The sequence below is a fragment of the Hylobates moloch genome, unplaced genomic scaffold (assembly GCF_009828535.3).
Source record: "Hylobates moloch isolate HMO894 unplaced genomic scaffold, HMol_V3 SCAFFOLD_8, whole genome shotgun sequence".
Taxonomy (NCBI): Eukaryota; Metazoa; Chordata; class Mammalia; order Primates; family Hylobatidae; genus Hylobates; species Hylobates moloch.
Genome location: NW_026652283.1, coordinates 41,251,508 through 41,276,617, shown reverse-complemented (window position 1 = coordinate 41,276,617; position 25,110 = coordinate 41,251,508). Strand labels below are relative to the sequence as shown.

The 25,110-nt window shown below is 42.8% G+C and overlaps 1 protein-coding gene across 33 annotated transcripts in view; it reads right to left on the bottom strand.

The window, feature by feature from the left end:
* LOC116472985 (microtubule-actin cross-linking factor 1, isoforms 1/2/3/4/5) overlaps positions 1-25,110 on the bottom strand; it is a 404,777-nt gene that overhangs the window by 12,062 nt on the left and 367,605 nt on the right. For 21 of the 33 annotated variants that reach the window (XM_058441923.1, XM_058441919.1, XM_058441922.1 and 18 more), the window contains 14 exons: positions 24,406-24,565; positions 23,276-23,470; positions 22,795-22,923; positions 21,753-21,896; positions 20,510-20,698; positions 17,084-17,204; positions 16,023-16,186; positions 15,439-15,453; positions 14,474-14,636; positions 13,242-13,396; positions 11,602-11,676; positions 10,171-10,188; positions 6,546-6,663; positions 5,664-5,732 (listed from right to left, as the gene is read on the bottom strand). In XM_058441923.1, the coding sequence (XP_058297906.1) occupies positions 5,664-5,732; positions 6,546-6,663; positions 10,171-10,188; positions 11,602-11,676; positions 13,242-13,396; positions 14,474-14,636; positions 15,439-15,453; positions 16,023-16,186; positions 17,084-17,204; positions 20,510-20,698; positions 21,753-21,896; positions 22,795-22,923; positions 23,276-23,470; positions 24,406-24,565 (1,715 nt within the window). The remainder of the gene's footprint in view (positions 1-5,663; positions 5,733-6,545; positions 6,664-10,170; positions 10,189-11,601; positions 11,677-13,241; positions 13,397-14,473; positions 14,637-15,438; positions 15,454-16,022; positions 16,187-17,083; positions 17,205-20,509; positions 20,699-21,752; positions 21,897-22,794; positions 22,924-23,275; positions 23,471-24,405; positions 24,566-25,110) is intronic. The other 12 variants (XM_058441938.1, XM_058441939.1, XM_058441918.1 and 9 more) reach the window with 6 other exon arrangements.

The following is a 25,110-nucleotide window of genomic DNA, read 5'->3' as shown; positions in this document are numbered from 1 at the left end:
CTGCAGTCCCATGGGACTACTTGTCCCCTTACTTTTTCAGCTGTTGACTTCTGTTCATATGAACTTGTGGTTTCTGTACCAAGAACGTCCAGATAGATCCCTTTTCCTTCTGGTCAAGTGTTACCTCCTTTAAGATACAGCTGAAGCAACACCTCCTTTTCCTTTTTCAAAACCTTTTTTCTTGAGATAGGGTCTCACTCTGTCGCTCAGGCTGGAGTGCAGTATATACACACATACACTTACACACCCACACACATTTATTTTTATTTATTTTTTGAGATGGAGTCTTGTTCTGTTGCCCAGGCTGGAGTGCAGTGGCACAATCTCAGCTCACCACAACCTCCGCCTCCCCGGTTCAAGCGATTCTCCTGCCTCAGTCGCTTGAGTAGCTGGGGTTACATGTGTACACCACCAGGCCCAGTTAATTTTTGTATTTTTAGTAGAGACAGGGTTTCACCATGTGGGCCAGCCTTGTCTTGAACTCCTGACCTTGGGTGATTTGCCTGGCTCAGCCTCCCAGAGTGCTAGGATTACAGGTGTGAGCCACTGTGCCTAGCCATATATTTATTTATTATTATTATTTTTTGAGACAGAGTCTCCCTCTATTGCCTAGGATGGAGTGCAGTGGCGTAGTCTCGGCTCACTGCAACCTCTGCCTCCTGGGTTCAAGCAGTTCTCCTGCCTCAGCCTCTTGAGTAGCTGGGACAACAGGCTCATGCCACCATGCCTGGCTAGTTTTTTTGTAATTTTTAGTAGAAACAGGGTTTCGCCATATTGGCCTGGCTAGTCTTGAACTCCTGACCTCATGATCTGCCCACCTCAGCCTCTCAAAGTGCTGGGATTACAGGCATGAGCTGCTGCACCTGGCCTATATTTTATTTTATTTTATTTTATTTTTGAGACGGAGTCTCGCTCTGTCACCCAGGCTAGAGTGCAGTGGCGCAATCTCGGCTCACTGCAAGCTCCGCCTCCCGGGTTCACGCCATTCTCCTGCCTCAGCCTCTCCGAGTAGCTGGGACTACAGGCGCCCGCCACCACGCCTGGCTAATTTTTTGTATTTTTAGTAGAGACAGGGTTTCACCATGGTCTCGATCTCCTGACCTCGTGATCCACCCGCCTCGGCCTCCCAAAGTGCTGGGATTACAAGCGTGAGCCACCGCGCCCAGCCCTATATTTTATTTTAAAACAGAGATGGGGTCTTGCTATGTTGCCCAGGCTGGTCTTAAATTTTTGGCCTGAAGTGATCCTCCCCACTAGGCCTCCCAAAGTGTTGGGATTATACGCGTGAGCCACTATGCCCAGCCCAATACATCCTTTTCCTGATACCTTGTCCATCTTCGTGGGCAGAGTCATCTCTTCCCCCCTTTGCTCTCTCAACCGTTCATTTTATTAAATAGAAGGGCATGTATTCACATGTTTGTTCCCTGCACTAGGCTGAGAGCATCTGCAGGCAGGGACCATCATCTTAATTTACGTTTGGATCCCAGTGCAAGGCTTGCATTTAGGGTTTCAGTAAATATCTGTGAAACAGAGTAGCCTCTGTTTCTCTGAAATGGCCTCTGAAAACAATAGTCTCTCAACAGTTCCAAGGAATGGCTCTCGCAACCTTCATGAACTCACTAAGAAGTGCTTCCATTAAGAAGTGCTCATTATTTCATGGGGATGAAGAACAGAAGCACCAAGCTGTGTTAAAGTGAGGAGTCAGTGGCCAGTGAGGCACACTCTCTCACTGTGTGACCAGCTCTCTTGCACACCAGCCACAAATGCAAATCCATGAATTTTCATGACTGAAACCACAAAGTTAAATTTGTGACTGCCAACACCTACTACATATAGAATATTAAAGCAATTTAAAAGAGCAGATAGAATAGCTTTCCATAAGAAAGATACTAGAAGAAGGAAGATTATCCCATGTTAACAGCAACACATTTAACCTTTGCATTTTGTGATCTGAGGACCTGTTTGATTCTATCACAGGATCCTATGCTGATCTCCTATGTCATGACCCTGTTAGCCCCAGAGGCCACCATGAGGTAGGTACATTGTAACGCCTCATTAAATGACTGCTGAGGGCCCAAAGGGTGTCTCACTTGCTTTCCTAGCTGGGTGCATGCAGGATGCTGGGAAAATACAGTTCATCATTTTCTCAGGGTACGCTTACACGTCATAACGAAACGAACATAATGAGACAGTCCCTGTTTTCACAAGGAAATCTCCAACCTCTTGGGATACTATTTCACTGGCTAGAGATGCAAAGACGTGTCAACAATTCCCTATCGTCATCCTTCCAGGTTACTGCAGCCATGCCAAAGACATGCAATATAGGCATTAAGGCAATCTGAGACTGTAAACAGTGGTTAGCTAGCTCCTGCACGCTTCCATGAGGCCTGATTTAGAAGGTCTAAACTCAGGTGAAACATAATGGCTTACTTTAATTGGGGCTTTAGAGGCTTGTCTTCTCCCTTTTATTTTCCCTCCTCTCTGTAATTTCCATCTTCTTGGTCCTTATGTTCTTAAGCTCACAATAGTAAAATTCCCATATTTCTGGTGCTCTCATCTTGGTCAAGAGACCAATGAATAATTAATTTATCCCAAGCCATGCCTCGCTAATATTAGCTTAATATGCTACAACTCCCATGGATATTTGCATTTTAAAAGAAAATATTTGAAGATGCAAGGCAATGAAACAATTCTTGGTAAGGAACATTTTATATACATATCACTTGGAAGAAATGAAAGCTCTTTCTTCAGAAATAAACTTAAAGCGGCCAATTTTAAGAATTAAAAAAGGTGTCAAGGGGGCAATTAATACTTTGATAAGCTAGAAAAGGTTGGGATGGGAAGAGGCGACAACAAACAATAAACAGTTGGAAGCTGTGAAAATTGATTTCTGGAGCAATCCCACAAGTAAAAAGTAAACATTTTTCTCGAACTAGAAGGAAACACCAAAATCTGATTAAGCAAAATTTATGTACTAGCACTTGAATTTAGTAGTAAAGATACTTTTAGTATTTACATTGATTCAAATATTTCCCAAAATTGGGTATTATAGTCCTAAAGTTAAAAAAAAGAGAAGATTCCTAGTACTTGGTTGACTACTGTGATAGGATTTTCCCCCTCACCATTCCTTTCACTGGAGAAAAGATCTACCATTGAACCTACAGAACCAGACATGACGGCAGCCAACTCAAGTTCCGTTCATCGACCACCAAAGAGGCTGTCTTTGCTAAGGGAGTTATGCTGGCCACCTGAAACTGGCTGACGCGGGCATGTTAAAATTCAGTTCTAAGCGATTGTTTAACGGGTATAGAGTTTCAGTTTTACAAGATGAAGAGAGTTCTGTGGATGGACGGTGGTGACGGTAGTATGACACAAATATACTTAGTCCTGTACTTAAAAATGGTTAGGATGGTAAATTTTGTGTTATCTGTATAACAATCTGAAAAAAAAAATCAGTTCTATGCCAGAATGTGTCTTTTAAATCTTCATAAATGAAATTTCCTAGATCTTCACTTATCTGGGGGAGCTAATATGTCTAATGATCAAAAACATACATAGTACCTTAGGTACAGGTATACCCATTATTTAGGCAGAAGCACTGTTTTTCTCTCCATCCAAAACATCATAATTTCCTGTGCCACGGATAAATTCAGAAACTGAAATATCTGATTTTGGCAGTACCAGGAGACTGGCAAATCTAGCTAGTAAAATATTTTCATTTTTTTACACATGACTAAAAGCAACATGCAGTTTGAGATATCTTCTACCTTTTAAAATAGCTGTGTAAAAGGAGGTAAGAAATGATAGTGCACACTGGTGTTAAGAACCTTGTCATACATCTTGTACTGTCCTCAGTATAGCATTCTCTACGGTCCAGAGACCCAAGGAAATATGCAACATAAATGAGTACAAAACCTACTGTAAGCAGTGTTTCCAGAAGCCATATTAATCCTTATAGAACTTCCAATATAGTTTCAAGTAACTTTGTTCTCTTCTCATCCTTCACACCCTTCTAACTTATTATAATCCATCCTACTCCTTAGGTGTTCATCGCCTAGCACCATTTTTTATTTGATTAAAAATAGCTCATCCTGCCCATCACCGATAAGAGTTACGAAATTTAAAACTTCTGGAGAGTTCTCTCCACAGTCAATGGATTATTACTGAGTTCCAGGAGAGCACTCCTGGAGAGACACAGGAAAGTCTTACCTTGTTTGCTCCAAGGGATGCTAAAAAAGGTTACTAGCTTTCATAGAAAATAGCTTCTAGATGGCCCTCCCCAATTTCCTTGGGGTTCCAAATTTTAGATACTAAGATAAGGACAAAGCAAGCAGTGTTCTCCTTGGCCAGCAGCATGATGTTATCATAAATAGAGCAGGCAGCAAATAAACAGGCAATCAAGGATTCCAAAATGCCACATGCAATATCTCTTTTATTTAGTCTGATCTACATGACAGGAAAAATAGGACCTTATTCATAGATTTGGAAAGGAATAAAGTTGTTTTACTGAGTTAAAGTTAAAATGGCATATATTGTTTCTCATTAAAGCAATAAAAGATGCCTTTTAAATTAAATTCTAAAACTAAATACTTTCAAGTTTTTAAGTGTTTTCAAAATTACTTTTTTGTAGACAAGTCTTGCCCTGTTGCCCAGGCTGGAGTGCAGTGGCATGATCATGGCTCACTGTAGCTCTGAACTCCTGGGCTCAAGCAATACTCCCACCTCAGCCTCCAGAGTAGCTAGGACTACACAGGTGTGTACCACCATGCTTAGCTAATTTTTAAATTTTTTTTTTGTGGAGACGGAGTTTCACTATGTTGCCAAAGGTGGTCTTGAACTTCTGAGCTTCAACAATCCTCCTGTCTTGGGCTCCCAATGTACTGGGATTCCACTGTACCTGGCCCCAGTTTTTTTAAAAAAGGAACCTCTAATGAAAATTATTACTGCTGAACTTTTACTTTGGTTTACTGTAGTAAACACAGAATGAGTTAAAATAAGAGGAACTACTTATGGGCATATCTGAATTCATGTGAAAACTGCTGTCTTTAGCTCTGTCCTCACTAAATGCTTCAGAATATGACTATAAATCATTTCCAAAGAAGTTATGTACTGTACAGCAAACATTTCTGCTAGGTTTATAAATAAACCTTAATAATTATGCAGGCTGATCCAATAATAAACATACACAAAGGTGTGTCGGCCTCTGAAAGATATAACATGCTGACTAGGGGCACATACTCTAGACCCAGATTGCCCTGAATTTGAATCTCATCTCTGCCATTTACTAGTTGTTTGTCTTTGGGCAAATTATTTACGTTTTCTATGCCTCAATTTCCTATTCTGTAAAACAGAGATTAAGAGCATCTACACCTCATATGAGGCATAAATGTGTTACTTGTAAAGTACTTATAATAGTGTGTGGCACATAAAACTATACAAACAAGTATTTGTTAAATAGAAACTCAAAACAAATTCCATGGACATTGTTTCAACAGTATTTTATGCACCATCAACTTGAGTAGTTAGAAAAGCTATGGTTTGGCCATTTCAAGCATTCATGAATGCAGCAGATACACAGAACCAAGAGATGTTACAGTTTAAGAAGCAAAGCCATTCTCAATGGGCTAGGGTGTGAGGAAGAGGGACAAAGCTTAAAAGCCAACCTATGGGAGACTGACTGGAAATCGAAGAGCTGGAATCAGAGCGCTTTATTTTACTCCCAGGATGGTGAACTAGAATAAAAAATACGTAAACACAAAGAAACAGAGACAGGGCAGGAAACGCAGAAACTAGTCAAGAAAGAAAAATTGGCACACAGTAGGGGAGCCTCCTGTGCACCCACATGCAGCTCTGCTAATAGGAAAAAGGCAAGGACACAGCTGAGGAGGATTTAGCAATTGGAACTGGTCATCTCTTCCCTGTTGCAGTCCCCACACACCCCCTAGCTACAGGTGCCACCACTCATGCTCATATTAAATTGACAGTCTCCTTATGCTTCTGGGCTGGTGGGCCAGCCTTTTCACATTTAGCAGAAAGACACCCCATGGTCTTGCTTAGGTGGCCACCTGTCTTAGAAGTGAATGGGCTCACATGTAGGTGTCTTTATCCTCCCTCCTGGTCCAGGGGGCTCACCAGTTCTTTCCTGTATGAGAAGGGCCTAACACTCTCCCAGAGTGTCAGTCACAGGAATTACAGGCAAAGGGATCTGAGGCACTAAGAGGGAACCTAAAGGGCTTCACCAGGCTCCTTTCTAGGATAGTGTTAATACCCCAAACTGAAACATTCGAGTAACACCAATACACTCTTAATTCTCATTACTGCATTCCTCTAGACCTACCTCCCCAAACAGCATCAACCTCTTCAGCTTTTTCTCCCTGACCTATGCTGGCACCCCTGAGTTCCAATCTGTGCTAGTGGGATGACACCCGGGCAGCTTAACAAAATAAAAAACAGACAGACCCCACCATCAATGCTTCCTGTAAGCATAAAAGATCACTGCTGGGGGCATACCTAACACGTAATTCATGCTCAGAATGGTTCCTTACCTCGGCAGGGATCATTTTTCACTAAAAATTCATCCAAGGCCATCCATCCTCCACCAACGCGGACCATCACGGTGCTGCGCAGAATACGGACCAGCCGCAACTGCTGAGAATCCCCAAACTGTAGAATCAAAAGGAAATTTAATTAATATATGTCTTAAAGCAGATCTGTTTTTCTCCCAAAGCAGACTGTATTCAGACTGGAATGACAATTTGACAGCTACGGGAGAATTGTTAACTCTCACAATTTTGCATTTTTATATATTTCACAAAAGGATTTTAAAAATAGAAAAGCAGAAATACCAAGCTAAAGACTGGTGTTGTGATATACTTTTTTCTTTGTGAGACAGTTTCACTCTTGTTGCCCAGGCTGGAGTACAACAGTGTGATCTTGGCTTACTGTAACCTCTGCCTCCCAGGTTCAAGCAATTCTCCTGCCTCAGCCTCCCGAGTAGCTGGGTTTATTAGGCATGTGCCACCACGCCAAGCTAATTTTTGTATTATTAGTAGAGACGCGGTTTCAACACGTTTGCCAGGCTGTCTCGAACTCCTGACCTCGTGATCCGCCAGCCTCGGCCTCCCAAAGGGCTGGGAATACAGGCATGAGACACCGCGCCGGGCCCATATACTTTCTATTGGGATAAAAATAACTTTTAACGGTCACACCACTGCCTCTGCACCAAAAGGAGAGGTAGGAAAACAGACAAAGTGTTAGGTCATTTTATTTTTTTAAAAGAGATTCTGCCCAATTAAAAAGTCATATTCTTGGTATGCTAATTTGTTTTCCTAAAAGAAAGATGGTGGATGTCAACTTCTGAATACAGTATGCTTTAAAGCTAAATGGGAAATAGCAAATACTATCTCAAGCCTTAAGGAAACCTTTGCAAAGCATCATTATTACAAGCTTAGAAGAAAATTTCATTTTCTGCATCAGGTTTTCAGAAATAAACCCGAAGTATTTGCTAATTGCAGTGTCACCAGCAGAAAAGTTTCTTCAGTTGAACAAATGATTAGGTCATATTTATACTAAAATTGAGTTGAAGCAATTAAAAATTGCAGCTCCCATGATGATTATGAACAGTATCCAATAATCATTTTAGATGCTAAAACAAGCATATTTTTGATTATTTATGTTTTCCCTTTTTTCTTGCCCAAACAGTCCTACTTCCCAGCTCTAAACATTTGGAGTTTCTCATGGCATAAATTACCCTCTTTCCAAAATGAAGTAAGAAGCAACAAAAGAGAAGTATGCAGAGTTTCCAAAACAAACAAACATTTGGTTGGAGAAATGGAATTCCTAAAATTACTGAATTCAAGGGTTCCTCGGGTATGGAGTTGGTAGGATTTCCTTTTCTTTTTCTTTTTTTTTTTTTTGAGGCGGAGTCTGGTTTTGTCGCCTAGGCTAGAGTGCAGTGGCGCGATCTTGGCTTACTGCAAGCTCCGCCTCCTGGGTTCACGCCATTCTCCTGCCTCAGCCTTCCAAGTAGCTGGGACTACAGGTGCCCGCCACCAGGCCGGCTGATTTTTTGTATTTTTAGTAGAGACGGTGTTTCACCGTGTTAGCCAGGATGGTCGCGATCTCCTGACCTCGTGATCTGCCCACCTCAGCCTCCCAAAGTGCTGGGATTACAGGCATGAGCCACCATGCCGGGCCAGGATTTTCAAAGTTATAAAGGACAACTGTAACTTTAAAACAAGGCAGAAAAATTGAAAATGCAAGAAAGGATATCTGAGGTCATATAGCCATCCTCCCTCAAAATTAATATATTTGTGGTAATTCTCCATATTCCTTAGCTGCTCTGACTCACATGCAGTATTTGCATGGGCAAGGCGATTGAAAAATACTGTATCCTCCCTCCCAGCCCTTTACTTTGAAAATAAAAGTAGTCCCACACCTCTCATCTGATACAATTTAAACATGTTTATACAAAGTGACTGCAGCAAAAGCACTGTGTGGTAGCAGCAGCACTGAACCCAGACTTGAAAGAGAATACATGTCCTGTCCTGGGAAGGAAGCTGCCTCCAAGGCTCTGTGAGAGCCCCCCCTCAGAAGCTGGGCCCCACAAGTGAAAATGGGAAGCCCTGTGGGAGGTTCTGAGAGACATGGAGGATTCCACCCAAGAGCAGTGCTCTTGGACCTGAGTCACTGGAAAGGGTTTTCTCTGGATGGGTGAGAGGCAGGGAGTATGTGCCTGTGTGTCCCCCAGGGTGAATCAGGAAGGAACCACAGGAGTACTTTATTCTTGGAATACTGCATACTATAATTTATCACTCCATGTATTTCATGTCCCCCCCACCAACCTTAATTTCACACTAAAGCTCTCTTTGAAAGATTCTAACTTGTTTCTGCTAAGCTATGGGGGAAAGGAGGTTTGACCAAGCCAGCAGCCAGTGTAGCTGGGGAAGTTGAGGCCAGAGTCACAAGTGGTAGGAGGGATTATGGCAGCTCTAAAAACGGAGACCTGTGCACACCTGGTAGGACAAGGTTGTCAGTGAGACAAAGAACGAATAAGAGTCCTAAGGGTCAGTAACTGTTGTTTCCACCTTTTAAAAGGAAAACCTCTTACAGAGACTTGGGTTCTTGCAGTGGCTGATACGAGCTGTGTGAGAGCAGGCATGTGATCTTTGAGGCCTCAGGTGCCTGTGTATAAAATGAACTTCATAATTCTGTTCCCAACATTAGAACTCATCTGACCCTCTCCTGGTCAATGGAGCAGTAGAAGAGGGTGTCGGGACTCTTCAAAGGCACCCTAGCATTCACACACAGTCATTAGCAAATAGGCATATTGGACACTCTCAAGCAATGGTTTTTTTTAAAGCCAGTTTGTTCTCATCTTTAGTTTTTTTCTCTTATCCCCTGTTCTTCCCACTTGCCTAGAACATTTCTATAGTGACTTGCAAGGCCTGGGATGTTTGAGGGCCTGCAATCAACAATTAGTGTTTATAATTTCATATCAGAGAGACAGATTTTACTCATGCAACTTCCTTCCACATTGGAGGACACAGGACCCCACAGCACTCAAAAAGATCTGAAAGGTTAGAGTTACCAAGTGGAGTCAAGGCATCCAATCTTTTTTGCAAGTCTAATTTGGTCCCATTAAATCTCGGCTGGCTGGCCATAATCAGCATACTTCGGGCCACGGCCAATTACGATCTCCACACTACACTTCTCAGGTACCTTGTAATTATAAAATATAATACAAGTAACTACAAATATTAAAAAGATATTTAAATAGTACTGAAGTTCTTCAGGAATTGACTTACCATAGATTACAAAACTTATTAACTGTCAAAAGATTCTAATATAAATAAGAACTGTGCTGTTTGGTAATCTGACTTCTAACACAGAAGTACAAAACCAGGCTCTTTTTAGAAGTGTAATGGATTGATACCATAGCTTCAGTTTCCTCCATTTTATCTCCTTTATAAAAAATTATACTTATATTCTTTTGCTGCTAAGATAGCTTTGCAATGCTGGCCCCATCAGCAGTTTCTCCACTTGGTAAGACAACCAGGTGTGACCCAGGCATGCTTCAGATTACATCCTCTCCCCATAGCGAAGAACAGGCAGCATTAGCTACACAGACCATATCCATTGAGAAGGAGAACATTGCAAGGCACACTGTACCTGATTGCCGAGGAAGAACTATAGACAGTAAAGAGTAAAGGATGGAGGAAAAGGAGGAGAAAAAAAAAGAGAACATTTTGTCAAATTAATACTAAAGAATGAAAATCATATCATTACGTTTTTCTGGCAAAGTGACACACACCGAACATATTCTTACCAAGCTCCTGCCATAGGGATGTGGTTTTAATTTTTTTTTTTTTTTTTTTTTTTGAGAGTCTCGTTCTGTTGCCCAGGCTGGAGTGCAGTGGCACGATCATGGCTCACTGCAACCTCCGACCCCGGGGTTCAAGCAATTCTCCTGCCTCAGCCTCCCTAGTAGTTGGGATTACAGGCATACGCTACCACGCCCAGCTAATTTTTGTGTCATTAGTAGAGATGGTGTTTCACCATGTTGGCCAGGCTGGTCTCGAATTCCTGACCTCAAATGATCCGCTCGCTCGCCTCTCTACCTTCCAAAGTTCTGGGATTACAGGTGTGAGCCACCACGCCTGGCCAGGGATGTGGTTTTATAAACTATGAACTAATTCTTCACGCTATGTTTTTCTTGTTAATTCATTTCTCTCATAGATAATTAAAAACAAAAAACAAGAAAACAAAACCCAACAAGCAGGCATAAGATTATATGGAGCTTTATTAACTAAATGCCCTAGGTTATATTCAAAGCAGATTCACCCAGCACTCCTCAGGAAACTGCAGCATGGGGTGGATTTGGTGTACTTTGAGGACATTTTGGATATACTAATGAAACATGGATCTTCCTGTGTTTCTTAGTGCAATCTAAATCCTCTTTGCCAATCACAGATTTTTCTTAGGACTTTAGAGAATCTTGACGAGCTGTTGATATATTTTAGAAGACCTGTTTCAGATCCTTCTATGTCCCTGACCCTGGTCCCAAAAGAAGCTAAAACACAAGTATAGTTCACTGTCAGTTATGGCCACACCTAGCATGGCTTTCCAGGGAAGACCACTGAGCCTGATGTCTCCTCAGTACTCCTAGGCCCCATTTGTAGCCCAGCTCAGAGGAGGCACAGTGTCTGCTGGGGCTTCAACAGTTTCCCCAGGCCTCTCTAGCCTGGGAGCCACTCAGGCTCACAATAACCATCTCTTTGGGGGTAAGTGGTCAGTCATTAGATATAATTGCTTCCAAAGGTACCTTCATCCCCCTAAAAAGTTTGTCAGATGTCAAGTGACAGTTCTGAAATATCTCCTATCTTAAAACTTAAATACAAACTACTACTATCTAGGTAGATATGGGACTAGTTTTCAGATGGAACAGGGTACCTGACACTTGGCATCTATAGAGATGAGGTCAGAGAGTGACCACATCTCAAGTCCAATGGGCTCTGGGCCTCCAAGCATGAGGAGGAAAAGGTGGGATCAGCCACATATGAGAAATCACCACAACAAAGGACTGCTTTTTCTCTTCCTTACCCGGTATTTATTCTCTCCGATCTGCTCCACCTGAAACCTTTTTGCACATTTGCACTGAGCCACTTGTCTTGTAACCTATTGGGTGTGAACAAAAAGAAAAGTGTAAAGGGTAGAGCAAGACTTCCTATTCAGAGAAACAAAGATTTTTACACATAAACAGGGAGGCTATTCATTATTTACACTTTTTTTTTTTTTTTTGAGATGGAGTTTCGCTCTTGTTGCCTAGGCTGGAGGGCAATGGCGCAATCTCGGCTCCACAACCTCCGCCTCCCGGTTCAAACAATTCTCCTACCTCAGCCTCCCAAGTGGCTGGGATTATAGGCACGCGCCACCAGGCCCAGCTAATTTTTTGTATTTTTTTAGTAGAGATGGGGTTTCTTCATGTTGGTCAGGCTGGCCTTGAACTCCCGACCTTAGGTGATCCGCCTGCCTCAGCCTCCCAAAGTGCTGGGATTACAGGCGTGAGCCACCGCGCCTGGCTCATTATTTACTTTTTAGGGAATTCAGGCTTTTGACATATACATTTATCATCTGTTCCAAATTAGTATATGTTCTTCTTACTAAGTGAACTAATTGAGACTGAGAAACAGCATGAAAGAAAATTCCCAAGTGACTATACAACACATTCTTTATTCCTGCTTCAAAATTCCTTCAGAGAAAAGTGCTAATATGCTTGCATCAAAATCAGATTATTAATAAAGCAAATGATGAACTGCTTTAAATTTCACCCTAGGAGTCCGAGATTCCCTGGAAGTCAGTCCTGGTGTTTTCCAGGGCCACTCTTAAGACCTGTCCCAGCACCTCTCCCTTCCCAAGATCTGTTATCAACAGATGCTAGGATTTCTAGATGGCACTAATAAATTTGGTAGTTTCAATGTGGTAGTTTTTAACAAGGCAGAAAGCATGATGGGTATACACCATTTTAAACATTACATTTTACCCCCCTTTTAAATATTTGTTTTCATTTTTTGAGACAGGTCTTGCTCTGTTGTCCAGGCTGGAGTGTAGTGGCATGATCACAGCTCACTGCACCTTTGATCTCCCATGCTCAAGTGATCCTTCCACCTCAGTCTCCTGAGTAGCTGGGGCTACAAGCACTTGCCACCACACCTGGCTAATTTTTTTTTTTTTGGTGGGGACAGACAAAATCATACTATGTTGCCCAGGCTGGTCTCGAACTCCTGGGCTCCAGTGATCCTCCCGTGTTGGCCTCCCAAAGTGCTGGGGCTACAGATGTAAGCCACCATGCCCAGTCCATTTCATCCCTTAAATGCTACACTGGTAGACCATTTCCCTAGATTCCAGGTAGCATGCTCAAGAGTGAAATGAGTCTATCCCAAATACAGGATGAGTGAACCAGGATGAGTATGGTGCCCTGCAAAGGTTCTCTGTAAACTTCAGAGCACCACACAGACATGACTCACTAGAGTAATCCATCTAGCCTGAGCTAGAGCTCAGATGTCAGAGATCCTCTGGGACTCTTCGAGATGCTATCCAAAAAGAGATCTCAAAATAGAACTCCAAATATTTATCTCCCAACAGACAAGTCAAAGGCTAATATGATCACTGAACCCAACCAAATTCAGGATATTATAAACCTACAGCCAGAAGTGTACTCAAAATATAATTATTTCCCTTACCTCATCTTCGATTTTATCTGCATCGGTTGTTGGTCGATACGCATCCTTGTTGGGATGAAGAGCAGCCACAAATTCATAATAATCAATGTAACCATCCCCATCTCGGTCGAAAATGTCAGCCACAGCAGTCATCTCTAACTTGGTGGTGGGGAACTCTGGAGAAAAGGAATCATATTTTGAAACATTAAGAGGGGTACTTGTTTGGTTGGTGGTTATAGAAATACTTTTTTTTTTGAGACAAGGTCTTGCTCTGTCGCCCAGGCTGGAGTGCAGTGGTGCGATCTCGGCTCACTGCAACTTCCGTCTCCTTGGTTCAAGCGATTCTCCTGCCTCAGCTTCCAGAGTAGCTGGGAATACAAGCGCCTGCCACCAGGCCCGGCTAATTTTTTTTGTATTTTTAGTAGAGATGAGGTTTTGCCATGTTGGCCAGGCTGGTCTTGAACTCCTGGCATCAAGTGATCCACCCATCTTGGCCTCCCAAAGTGCTGGGATTACAGGCGTGAGCCACCACGCCTGGCCAGAAATACTTCTTAAGAGCAAAAAAATGTATGTCTTGATTTTTCCTGAAAAGTAATACATATCCACTTATAGACTCCCCTACCCCAAATGCAACGAAAAAAGGTAATATTCCCCATTTCAGATATACCAAAAGGCATAAACATAATATTACAACCACCCACAGACCTACCACTCAACTCAAGAATATACTTATCTACCCCACAATTATTGGATATTTAATTTATTTCAGAATAGTGACAGTTTGGAATAGCATGAAGTTTTCCTACGTTTAGATTATTGTCTTAGATTCTAAACAAATTGCTATACAAAGGGAAGTGTGAATATTTATAGTAGTCACAGTGATTTACTAAAACATAGACCAAATCATATTGTTTCCCAGCTGAAAACCTCTGGTTAACCACTGTCTTTTTTTTTTTTTTTTTTTGAGACAGAGTCTCACTCTGTTGCCCAGGCTAGAGTTCACTGGCACGATTACAGCTTATGCAGGCCTTGACCTCCCCAGGCTCAGGTGATTCACCTCAGCCTCCCAAGTAGCTAGGACCACAAGTGTGCCACCATGCCTTTGCCACCTGCCTCCCAAAATGCTGGAATTACAGGTGTGAGCCATAGCTCCTGGCCAGCTTCAGAAAGACTGTTTAGCTAGAATATCACAGCTTCTACAAAGTGCAAGGAATCCAGGTGTGACCCATGTTTGGAATGATGACTAGACTCACTGGATGCTAAAATGCCATCGATAAACTCCTGACGTGTTATCTTCCCATCCTGGTCCTTATCAATGCGCCGGAAGAAATCCATCACTCGAGACTTTTTGTGATTCATCCAACGCATATACTTTTTCCTCCAGACATCAAAGTCAAAGTTGGCAAATTCCTTCAACTACACAGAAATCAGAAGTGTCAGTAAGATTTATTTTTTGGGCCCTCAAAAGCTGCCCAGAGCATACGCAAACTCTCAGACATTCAGTAAAGCCATGCTTCCAGGGGGCACCAACAATGAAATCTATGTGTTTGGTTCTTTTGTGAAGGCACAATCTTGCTCCTTCACTTAAAGCCATGACTATTTACACGAGCTGCGGTATAATGGAATAGCAAGATAAACAATAACTGAACCACCATGGAAAATACGGAGCACACGGAATGAGAATGGGTGAAGCCAGCCTTGCTTTCCCTTTGGGCTTTTCAAAGGATCACTCTCTTAGATGCAAGGAAATGGATTCTAACCCAGAAGGGAGGTCCTTAGCACTCCTCGATTATGTTGTTTTGAAAGGTATTATAATCGCACATAGGGCTCACATCAGGAGGCTCGTGTTTACCACTATCTTCTGAGATTTCAATCAGAAAATCTGAGTTCTGGATGTTAGCATTGGGAACCCAATGTTGTATCCAAGCATGTTTCTTTGGAATGGCACCAGAGAGCAAATTGCCCATCTGACGGCTCCATGTTAAATATTTGGCCTTGATGGAAAACAGCAGGCCTATGCAGTGGGCAAGACAATTTTCAGCTACTTAAGTCTATGTTAATGATATACACTCAACATGACTTAAAGAGTGCAGCAGTTTCCCCTTGGTCTTTCAAACTCCAAAGTTAGAAGGAATGGGGGAAAAAAGCACCAAGAACCCAATAAGCTTAAAAGTCAACTGACCTAAGGAAAAAAATAAACAAAACACAGAACACTCACTTCCAGGCATAGCTGCTTTGATATGCACAAATAAAAAAATACAAAAGATATTAGAGGCTTGTTTTAGAAATTAGGAAGCATAGTACTATATTTTTTACACTGGGTAACGACACTTCAAAATAGAGTTGCTTCTCATGATCAAGTGAAGACTAATAACAAAATCATTAAAAATTACTCCTATCTCATAATTCTGTAGCATCTATTTTTACACGAAAGGCTCAACAAGGGTCATTTTTGTGCTATGCTACATATCTGGAGATAAATTTCCAAAGTTCTCTTCCTGATTCCCAACCACAGCCAGATGCTGAGGCAGATCAGGTCCTGGCCCTCATTATGGACTGGCTGTTTTCTTGCTTTCCACACCTAGAAGCTTTAGCCTACTCTGTCATGAATGGTTTTCTTACAAATGTGTCTTTTCTCATTAAGGGGCCTCAAAGAATGAGTACTGGCTTGGTATAGGTCTGTCTCTATTTGTGAAAAAGTAAGTTAAGACACACGGTTCACACTAAGAGAGCCTCAGAAGGGCTGGGTTTTGATTGAAAAAATCACTTTGTTTCAGGGAAGGCCACTCAGCAGGGCATTACCTCCTCCAGCCGATCCAAGGCGTCATTCAGTTTCCTTTGCCGCTCCAGTGCTAACAGCCACACCTGCTGCCAGCGGGCAGAAAGCTGGTTGATCCGTGGGTTTTTTGCTTCAGATTGTGAAAGGATTGGCATGGGAGGAGGGGCTGGCTGACTTAGGGATTTCCCTAAAAGGAAAAATAATCACAAGATTAGAACAGCTGGTTAGTACACAAAGAGAAATAGCTGTATGTATAAACCTAGAAGATCTTTAGAATAATATCCAGTCAATAACTGAGAAAAGAAATACGAGACTTGGCAATATTTAGACAGGGAGGTGTACTAATTCCAAAAGTATTGATCCTCCCAGCACACACTTACCTGCTGCCTACATATCTCCAAGCAATTCTGTCCTACCTTAGTGAGCTGATGACACGTTAACTCAACTAAAAAAGCAACATAGCCGGGTGCGGTGGCTCACGCTTGTAATCCCAGCACTTTGGGAGGCCGAGGCGGGTGAATCACGAGGTCAGGAGATCGAGACCACGGTGAAACCCCGTCTTTACTAAAAATATAAAAAATTAGCCGGGCATGGTGGCGGGCGCCTGTAGTCCCAGCTACTCGGAGAGGCTGAGGCAGGAGAATGGCGTGAACCCAGGAGGCGGAGCTTGCAGTGAGCCGAGATTGCGCCACTGAACTCCAGCCTGGGCGACAGAGCAAGACTCCGTCTCAAAAAAAAAAAAAAAAAAAAAAGCAACATATTCTGTAGGAGCTGTTTTGTTATTAAATTAGTGCAAGCCAAATGTAAACAGCTAGGGCTGATAACCACCAAAACAATGGAAAGGCCACTGTTAAAAAATAAGCTTAACCACCTCGTAATTTCATACCAATCATACCAAAGAATATGGAGTATAGCTACTGTCTGTTAATGTAAGAAAAGTGAGTTTCAAAAATGAGAGGTTTTGGTTAAAAACCAACACGGTTTTTGAAAACGGAATATAATTTTTTTTTGACAGGCATTTGGAAAGTGCTCATCTTCAATTAGCAGGAATGAAGCATCCTAACACAGGGGACTGGAAACATACTGCCTCCGCTGCGGGATTTCTCTATGAAAGGCGCGTGAGTAGGCTCTATGTTTTTCCTTTTGTATGTCTTGGTGACCCGGTCCACATCAGGCTGTTTGCGAGTCATCTCCTCCATAAACGTCTGTTGAACACAAAAAATAGGAAAAAGAGTTAAAAATTGTATTTTTACTCTTATGGGGGCAAAGGAAGAGCTAGGATGGGTACTTTACAGCCTGTGGTGGCAGGAAAGGCTACGTGGAGGCTGGTGCCTGAGTTGAGTTACTGAGGGATGTAGCTTGGATATTCGGCCCCTCCAAATCTCATGTTGAAATTTGATTTCCAATGTTGGAGGTGGGGTCTAACGGGATGTGATTGAGTTATGGGGGCAAATTCCTCATGAATAGCCTTGGTGCCCTCCCCATGGTAATGAGTGAGTTCTTGCTGTTAGTTCACATGAGAGCTGGCTGTTTAAAAGGAGCCTGCTATCTCCTTCTCTTCCTCTCTCTCCCTCTCTTGCCATGTAACACGCTGGCTCCCCTTTGCCTTCCACCATGATTCTAAGCTTCCTGAAGGCCTCACCAGAAGCAGATATTGGCACCATGCTTCCTGTACAGCCTGCAGAACCATAAGCCAAAATAAACCTATTTTCTTTATAAATTACCCAGTCTCAGGAATTCCTTTATAGCAATGCAAATGGACTGACATGCTGAGCAATGAAGAAATAGTCAACAAATGGTGGGAAGGCAGTCCTGGAAGAGGGTGCAACCCAAACAGAGACAGGGATGCCTGACAGTACTGTGACCAGGACCCCTCCACTCACTGGCTGGGCAGAGGATGCAATCAGAGGAATGGCAAGAGGCAGGGTTGGAGAGGCAGGCAGGAGACAGATCACAAAAGGCTTCTGTGTCAGGCTAAGGGTTGGCCATTTATTCTGAGAGCAACAGGGGGCAGCTGAAGGATTTCGATCCAGGTAAGAGACATGATCAGACCTATGCTTTACAGCTATCACTCTGGCTTCAGTATAAAAGATGGAGTGATGTGGGGGTGGGGAGAAGTGTGGGATGGGGAGTGGCTAGCAGTGAGAAGACAGGTTAAGAAACCATTGCAGCAACTGAGGCAAAACATGGTGAGGGTCGGAGCCAGGGCAGGAAAGAAGGAGCCAAGAGGTATTTTGAAAGTGGGACTGACAAGCCCTGGTGAGTGGCTAGATGTGAGGAAAAGGAGGAACTCCAGACATCACAGGCTTCTGAATGAGGAAAGGGGGGCAGATCTGGAATGGACAAGTGACATCAGGCAAGGGGGCAAAGATAAAGTGGAATTTTAGAACTGCTTCTAGTTTACTGTATGTCTGGACTTTAGGAGATGATGGTGCTGGAGATGAAAAAGATGCAGAAGCTTTACAGGTAATAGCTAAAGCTGTTAGACCAGATAAATCTCAGCAGTGTGAGGAAAGCATCAAGAATGAGACATCAGGGAACAACACTGATGAACAGGCAGGGAAGAGGAACCAGCTAAAAAGGCTAAAAAGGAACGGTCAGAGAGATCAGAGGAAAACACAAAGATTAAAGGACACAGAAGTCAAAAGGGAAGTTTTGGGAAGGGATGAAGAGCCAGCTAGGTCACATGTCAAACAAAATAAAGACTGAAAAACCTCTGTTGGATTTAGCCAGTAGAATGTGACCAGAACAGTGTCAGCCAGACCACAGGGACTTGGGGAGTGATGGGAAAAAAGGAGATGAGACAGGGAACAAGAAGCGTAGCTGAAAAAGGAGGGAGGCAACACAGCGGTAACTTGAGGGGAACACTGGGTTGGAAGGACATGTCTGGAAGCTTTAGAGAAAAGAATAAACAGGGACAGACTGAAGACATAGAGGAGAGACGGGAAAATAGAAAGGAGAAGAACTGAATAGGAAGAAGATAATCTCTCAGAGAGGAGGTACATCCCACAGGAAGGACAGGTGCTCCTCAACTTACGACGAAGTTACATCCTGGCAAACCCATCGTTAAGCTGAAAATATAACACACCTAAATTATGGAACATCATAGCTTAGCCTGGCCTACCTTAAACGTGCTCAAAACACGTTAGCCTACAGTTAGGCAAAATCATCTAAGACAAAGCCTATTTTATAATAAAGTGTTGACTATCTCATGTAATCAAAGTGAAAGAATGGTTGGATGGGCACTCAAAGTGCATTTTTTTTTTTTTTTTTTGGAAACGGAGTCTTGCTCTGTCACCCAGGCTGGAGTGCAATGGCGCGATCTCAGCTCACTGCAACCTCTGCCTCCCTGGTTCAAGTGATTCTCTTGCCTCAGCCGCCTGAGTAGCTGGGATTACAGGCAACCACAACCACACCCGACTAATTTTTATATTTTTAGTAGAGATAGGGTTTCACCATGTTGGCTAGGCTGGTCTCAAACTCCTGACCTCAAGTGATCTGCTCCCCTTGGCCTCCCAAAGTGCTGGGATTACAGGGGTGAGCCACCACACCCGCCTCTAATTGTATAGTTTCTACTGAATATGTATAACCTTTGAACCACGATAAAGTTGAAACACTGTAAGTCAGGGACTATCTGTATAGTGAGTTCTCACTTGCTGGGGTGATTGTTTATATAAACTAAAAAGACCATATAGTCTACAGTATAACTAAACAAGATTCATGCTTGAATTCAGTATAAATGATTATGGTTAAAAATACTATTTGCCTCTTAAGGACATATTAAGAAGATGGCCCACCTGAGCTTTCCTCCATTCAGTTTAGTCTGATGTGCACCTTCACTGACCACTGGGTTCATGCGAGAGAGCTTCTTGAACCAGGTATAATGGGGACCAGTGGGACCTTGGCTCAAATGATGGTCAATAAAAACAGGCTGTGGTAGGCAGACTTCTAAGAAGGCCCCCAAGATTCCCACTCCTGTATGCACACTCTATGTAATCCCCCTCCCTTGAGTGTGGGCAAATGATGGAATATTCACTCCCTTAATTACATTTCATTCTCCATTACATTTCAAGACTCCATAGAGCACCTTGGACAGTTTCTCCGGCTGGCTGTGTGGCTAAGACCTGAGGGGGCCTCTAGAAGGCAAGAGCAACTCCTAGCTGAGAGCCAGCAAGAAAGTAGAGACCTCAGTCTTACATCCACCAGGATCTGGATTCTGCCAACATCCTGAGTGAGCCTAAAAGAGGACCCTGAACTCCAGATGAGACTGTAGTACTGGCTGACACCTTGATTTCTGCCTGGGGAGACTCCAGGAAGAGGACTCAGTAAACTCATGCCCAGGTATATGAAGCACAGAAACTACGAGGTAAGCAAGTATGTGTTGTTTTACGGTGCTAAGTCTGTGGTAATGTGTTAAGCAGCCATTTAAAAACATATACACAGGGCAACAGAGATGGTCTCCATGCCCAACACAGAAAACCCCAGTGATCACACAGTGAGGTTAAGACACCTGATGCTCAGCGATAAGGGCTTTAACTCGGTCAATGTTCTGCGGGATTGGCTCCTGATCCCGCTGAATGAGGGTGGTCTCAGCCCACTGGATCCATGCCAGAAGTTCTTCCAGGAGCTCAGCATTAGCCACCAGTTCTGACAAGGCCGTTTCAAGACGCTGCTGGTGCTGCTTAGCCCATGTCAGGACCTGTGGAAAAAGAAGGAAACCATGGCCTCTTTCAGTCAAGCATACCCCTTTGTTTCCAAAGCCCTTTTTCATCTGATTTTCACAATGGCTTTTTAATTTATTTTTTTGGAGACAGACTCTCGCTCTGTCACCCAGACTGGAATGCAGTGGCACAATCTCGGCTCACTGCAACTTCTGCCTCCCGGGTTCAAGTGATTCTCCTGCCTCGGCCTCCCAAGTAACTGGGATTACAGACTTGTGCTACCATGCCCAGCTAATTTTTTGTATTTTAGTAGAGACGGGTTTCACCATGTTGCCCAGGCTTGTCTTGAACTCCTGAGCTCAGGTAATCTGCCCGCCTCGAGCCTCCCAAAGTTCTAGGATTATAGGCGTGATCCACTGCTCCCGGCCAACACAATGAGTTTTTAGAGGAGAGACCACCCAAACAGTCAAGAGGCTTCACTATTACCCCAGTGACAACTGGGATAAGAGCTGGAATAAAATATCGCCCTCCTGAAAGCGAATCTAGTATAGTTGTTCCTTGGTATCCACGGGGGACTGGTCCCAGTATCACCTGCGCATACTAAAATCCATGCATACTCAAGGCCTGTAATTGGTTTTGTGGAACCTGCAAAAGTCTGCCCTCTGTACACATGGGCTTCGCTTGCCGTGAATACTGTATTTTCTATCCATGTTTGGCTGTGAATGTGGACCCCACCAACATGGAGGGCTGAATGTATTTACTGAACAATAACCGCATGTAAGTGGACCTGTGCAGTTGAAACACACATTGTTCAAGGGTCAGCTGTACATCCTGTTAACCTAGGACTTCCCAGGAAGGAGCGGACACTACACACAACATGTCCACTGGAAGTCACATTAACATAGCACTATGCCAACACTACCCCTCCAGGTTGCCACACGTTACCAAGAAAACAGTCTTTACTAAAATGTTAACTTAACTTTTGCTGAGTTATTCACAGTGAGTGAGAGATTCCTTACCTGGGGGAAAAATACTATAATATAGTGATAGTTTACTGGGTGTGTGCAGTCCTCCTCTGAACCAGGGACTCACCTCCTCGAAGCGAGCTCGGATGATGGTGATCCAGTGTTTGATGGTTGTGATGCAATCGGGGTGGCAGACAGCCAGGATGACTTCTCCCATGGCTACTGCTGAGTTAACGTCCACTCGCTTTTCCTCTACTTTTTTCATGAATTCCTAAACAAAAAAGATTTGAAAACAAAAACTTAAAAAGTCTATATTAGCAGCACTGTTAGTTTACACTGAAGGGGGATAAATTTCAATGTTTTCTTTTTCCTCCATGTGTTAACGCAGACCTCTAAAGGCCTGTATAGTTATTTATGGCATTTTAATTCTAAAAGATGTGGGAAGGTGAGGGGTTTACACAAGAATGACTTTCTCTGGTGGAGATGACAACAAAGAATAGGACACACAGAGGTATGCCCCCTTTTTCCTATTCAAGTTAGTTTCTCTCTTTTTTAATCCCATTTTTCATTTATTCTCATTTATATCCTATTTCATTTCATGTTGGTAAACATATTTGTATTGGAAAAATATAATTATAGTTGTAAAAACCATAATATTAAAAAAATACCCATAACAGAATATAATAACAAATCCATGATTAAAATCTGAGTGGATAAAATAAAAATTTAAAAAGGGAAACATTTCCCATCTCATTAGGACAGACTGAGACCCCAGACACTGCACCATACTCTACAGCTTAGTAAGTGGTTCTGGGGGATCAGATCAGGGCCTAAAGCTGGTAACATAAGGAAAGGCAAACAAAGGCGTATGCAGATGAGGAGTAAAGAAGATGAAATAGTCCACATTTTCCTTAATACCATGTTTAAAAAACTTGTTACAACCAACATATATTACTTTTATAAGAATGAATGTTACTGTTTAAGGTGTCAAAAAACCCACCAGTCCCTTCCCTCTCATTCCTGCTAAACCAATGAGCTAGGGCCACTCTGGTTTTGTTCCTTTTCATGTGAGTTCTGATATTTCCAAGAAAAAGTTGCTTTCATTTAGTGGTAGGCAGCCGTCAAGGTGGTAGGTAGCATGAGGTCACCAAACCCCAAGGCTGGATTACCTTATGGGTGTCAATGAGAGACTGCAGGGCCTCTGTGTCATCAGGAAGTGCTCCCCGAAAGCGAAGCGTTTGCTCTGCTTCAGAAAGCCACTCCAACAGCATGTGGACTGTGTCTCGAAACACTTCCGCCTGAAATAATCAAGCACAAAAGATTCAACCTCTCTCTGCAGCCAAGGACCTAGATACTGGGACATGCCAGGGAAAGGGTCCAGTATTCATTCAGACATTTCATGGCCGCATCAAAACTCCACAAAGGTTTTCTTTCATTTGTAGATCTTTGAAAATCAACTGAATCTTTGAAAATCAACTGAATTCATTATTTCTCAAAATGAATGTTAAAGTTTTATAGAACATTCAGAGTATCAATTTTCAACTCTGTTATACTTATTTCAAGACTGACTGGAACAGATTCTAGTAAAAGAAAAACCAAATAAACCTACTCAGATCTATCCCTTGGGTTGGGACAGCAAATATCCCTTACCTGTTTTAAGGCCTGCTCAAGCCGGCTTTGTTTGGAAACAGAGAGTTTACAGACAGTGTCCCAGCGAGTGCTCAGTTCCTGGAGCTGCCCTTTTACCCAAGTGGTGTCATCTCGACTATTCTCAATCAGCTCTCGGCCTGACCGCTTCAGGACCTGAACGGTTCCTGTTCGCTTTCCCAGTTCCTTCTGGAAAACCTAGAAAAGAAAATAGGAGAATTTGTTTGTTTGAGGAATGTTTTGAGTCCAAGAAGCCACTGGGAAATAATAATTTTCTTGGTAGGTTCTAATCATGTGTCTTTTATGCATAGAGGGAGGCAGAGCAATGTATAAGAAAAAACAACCAGGCCGGGCGCAGTGGCTCATGCCTGTAATCCCAGCATTTTGGGAAGCCGAGATGAGAGGATTGCTTGAGCCCAGGAGTTCAAGACCAGTCTGGGCAACATGGCGAGACCCAATTTTCACGGAAAAAAAAAAAAAGGAAAAACCAGAAAATGTGGCTCTAAATGCTAGCTCAGGCATTTAGGAGATATGTAATTTTGAAAAGTTGCTTAAGGCCCAGTTTCTTCATCTGTAAAATGGTAACCATTATACTAACGTTTCCAGAATTATGGGAAATAAAAACATATCTGCTGTGCACATAATAAGAATCTGTTGTAATTTCAAGGTAAAGTTAAATGCTTGTGCTGAAACAGAAGGATATTACATAATTCAACATGACAGAAGAGATTACGTTAAATATCGGCATGCGTGGTATTAGGATTGTTAGGTTCAGAAGTGGTTTAAAAAAAAAATCACTAATTTCCATTTTAGGAGTCAGTGGAAATGGATATCTTACGGGTTTCCGCTGGAATTTAAATCCATTTTGTGACTCAACTGAGAGAAACAAACAGGAAGAGGGGCAACCTTGAAGTGAAGTTTACACATTGCCAAATCTGAATCAAACCAATTTTGGTAAATTCTTTGTGACTAATGCAAAATCTCAGCAACAATTTGTTTAAACACACAAAGCAACTGTCAGGCTCTCTTTCTCCCCTAGAAAGAAAGGCAGAGGCAGTCATATGTAGAAGACGCTAGGCAGTCATATGTAGAAGACCCACTGCACTCCAATGTAGCCCAGACCTCGCCCCTACCTTGTGTGCATCCATGAGGTTCATGACAAGGTCAAGGTCCCCGTGCACGGGCTGGTCCTCGGCCAGCTGTGGCTCCACCTTGTATAACCAGTCAACCAAGGCCTGCAAAGCATCCATGAACTGACCCGAAAAGAGCAGGGCTTCCTCCAACTTGTGCTGCCTGAGAAATGCACACAAACGCTACCATTTTTAGGGATTCCTTTTACAAATGGCCCATAATTCTGCCTCGCTGAAAGGGAATATTGCTTGAACCCTATATAGAGAGTGACTTCTACGTTAGAGCAGTTAGAAATAGAGTAAAAAGTGACTGAGAGATGGTGAGACATTTTAAATCAAACTACCCTCTAGAATGGATTAAGGGTAGCACAGGGGACAGGCAGAGATACGCTTTAGGCATCTTATAGCCCAGTGACACACAGGCACACCCTAACAACCCAAGGTCTGTGTTAATCACCTCATACCACTCCAAGTAAAAGATGATAGTTTTGGTAATGATCTGGAATCAGTTCAACTCCTAGTTCTGTATCAGTTGTGTGACCCTAGGCTGTTTCTTCATCTCCTTGAACCTCAGTCACCTCATCAAAAAAAAAAAACTGGAGTACAGGCCAAGTGTGTTGGCTCACACTTGCAATCCCAGCACTCTGGCAGGCCAAGGTGGGAGGATCACTTGAGGTCAGGAGTTAGAGGGCAGCCTGGACAATAGCA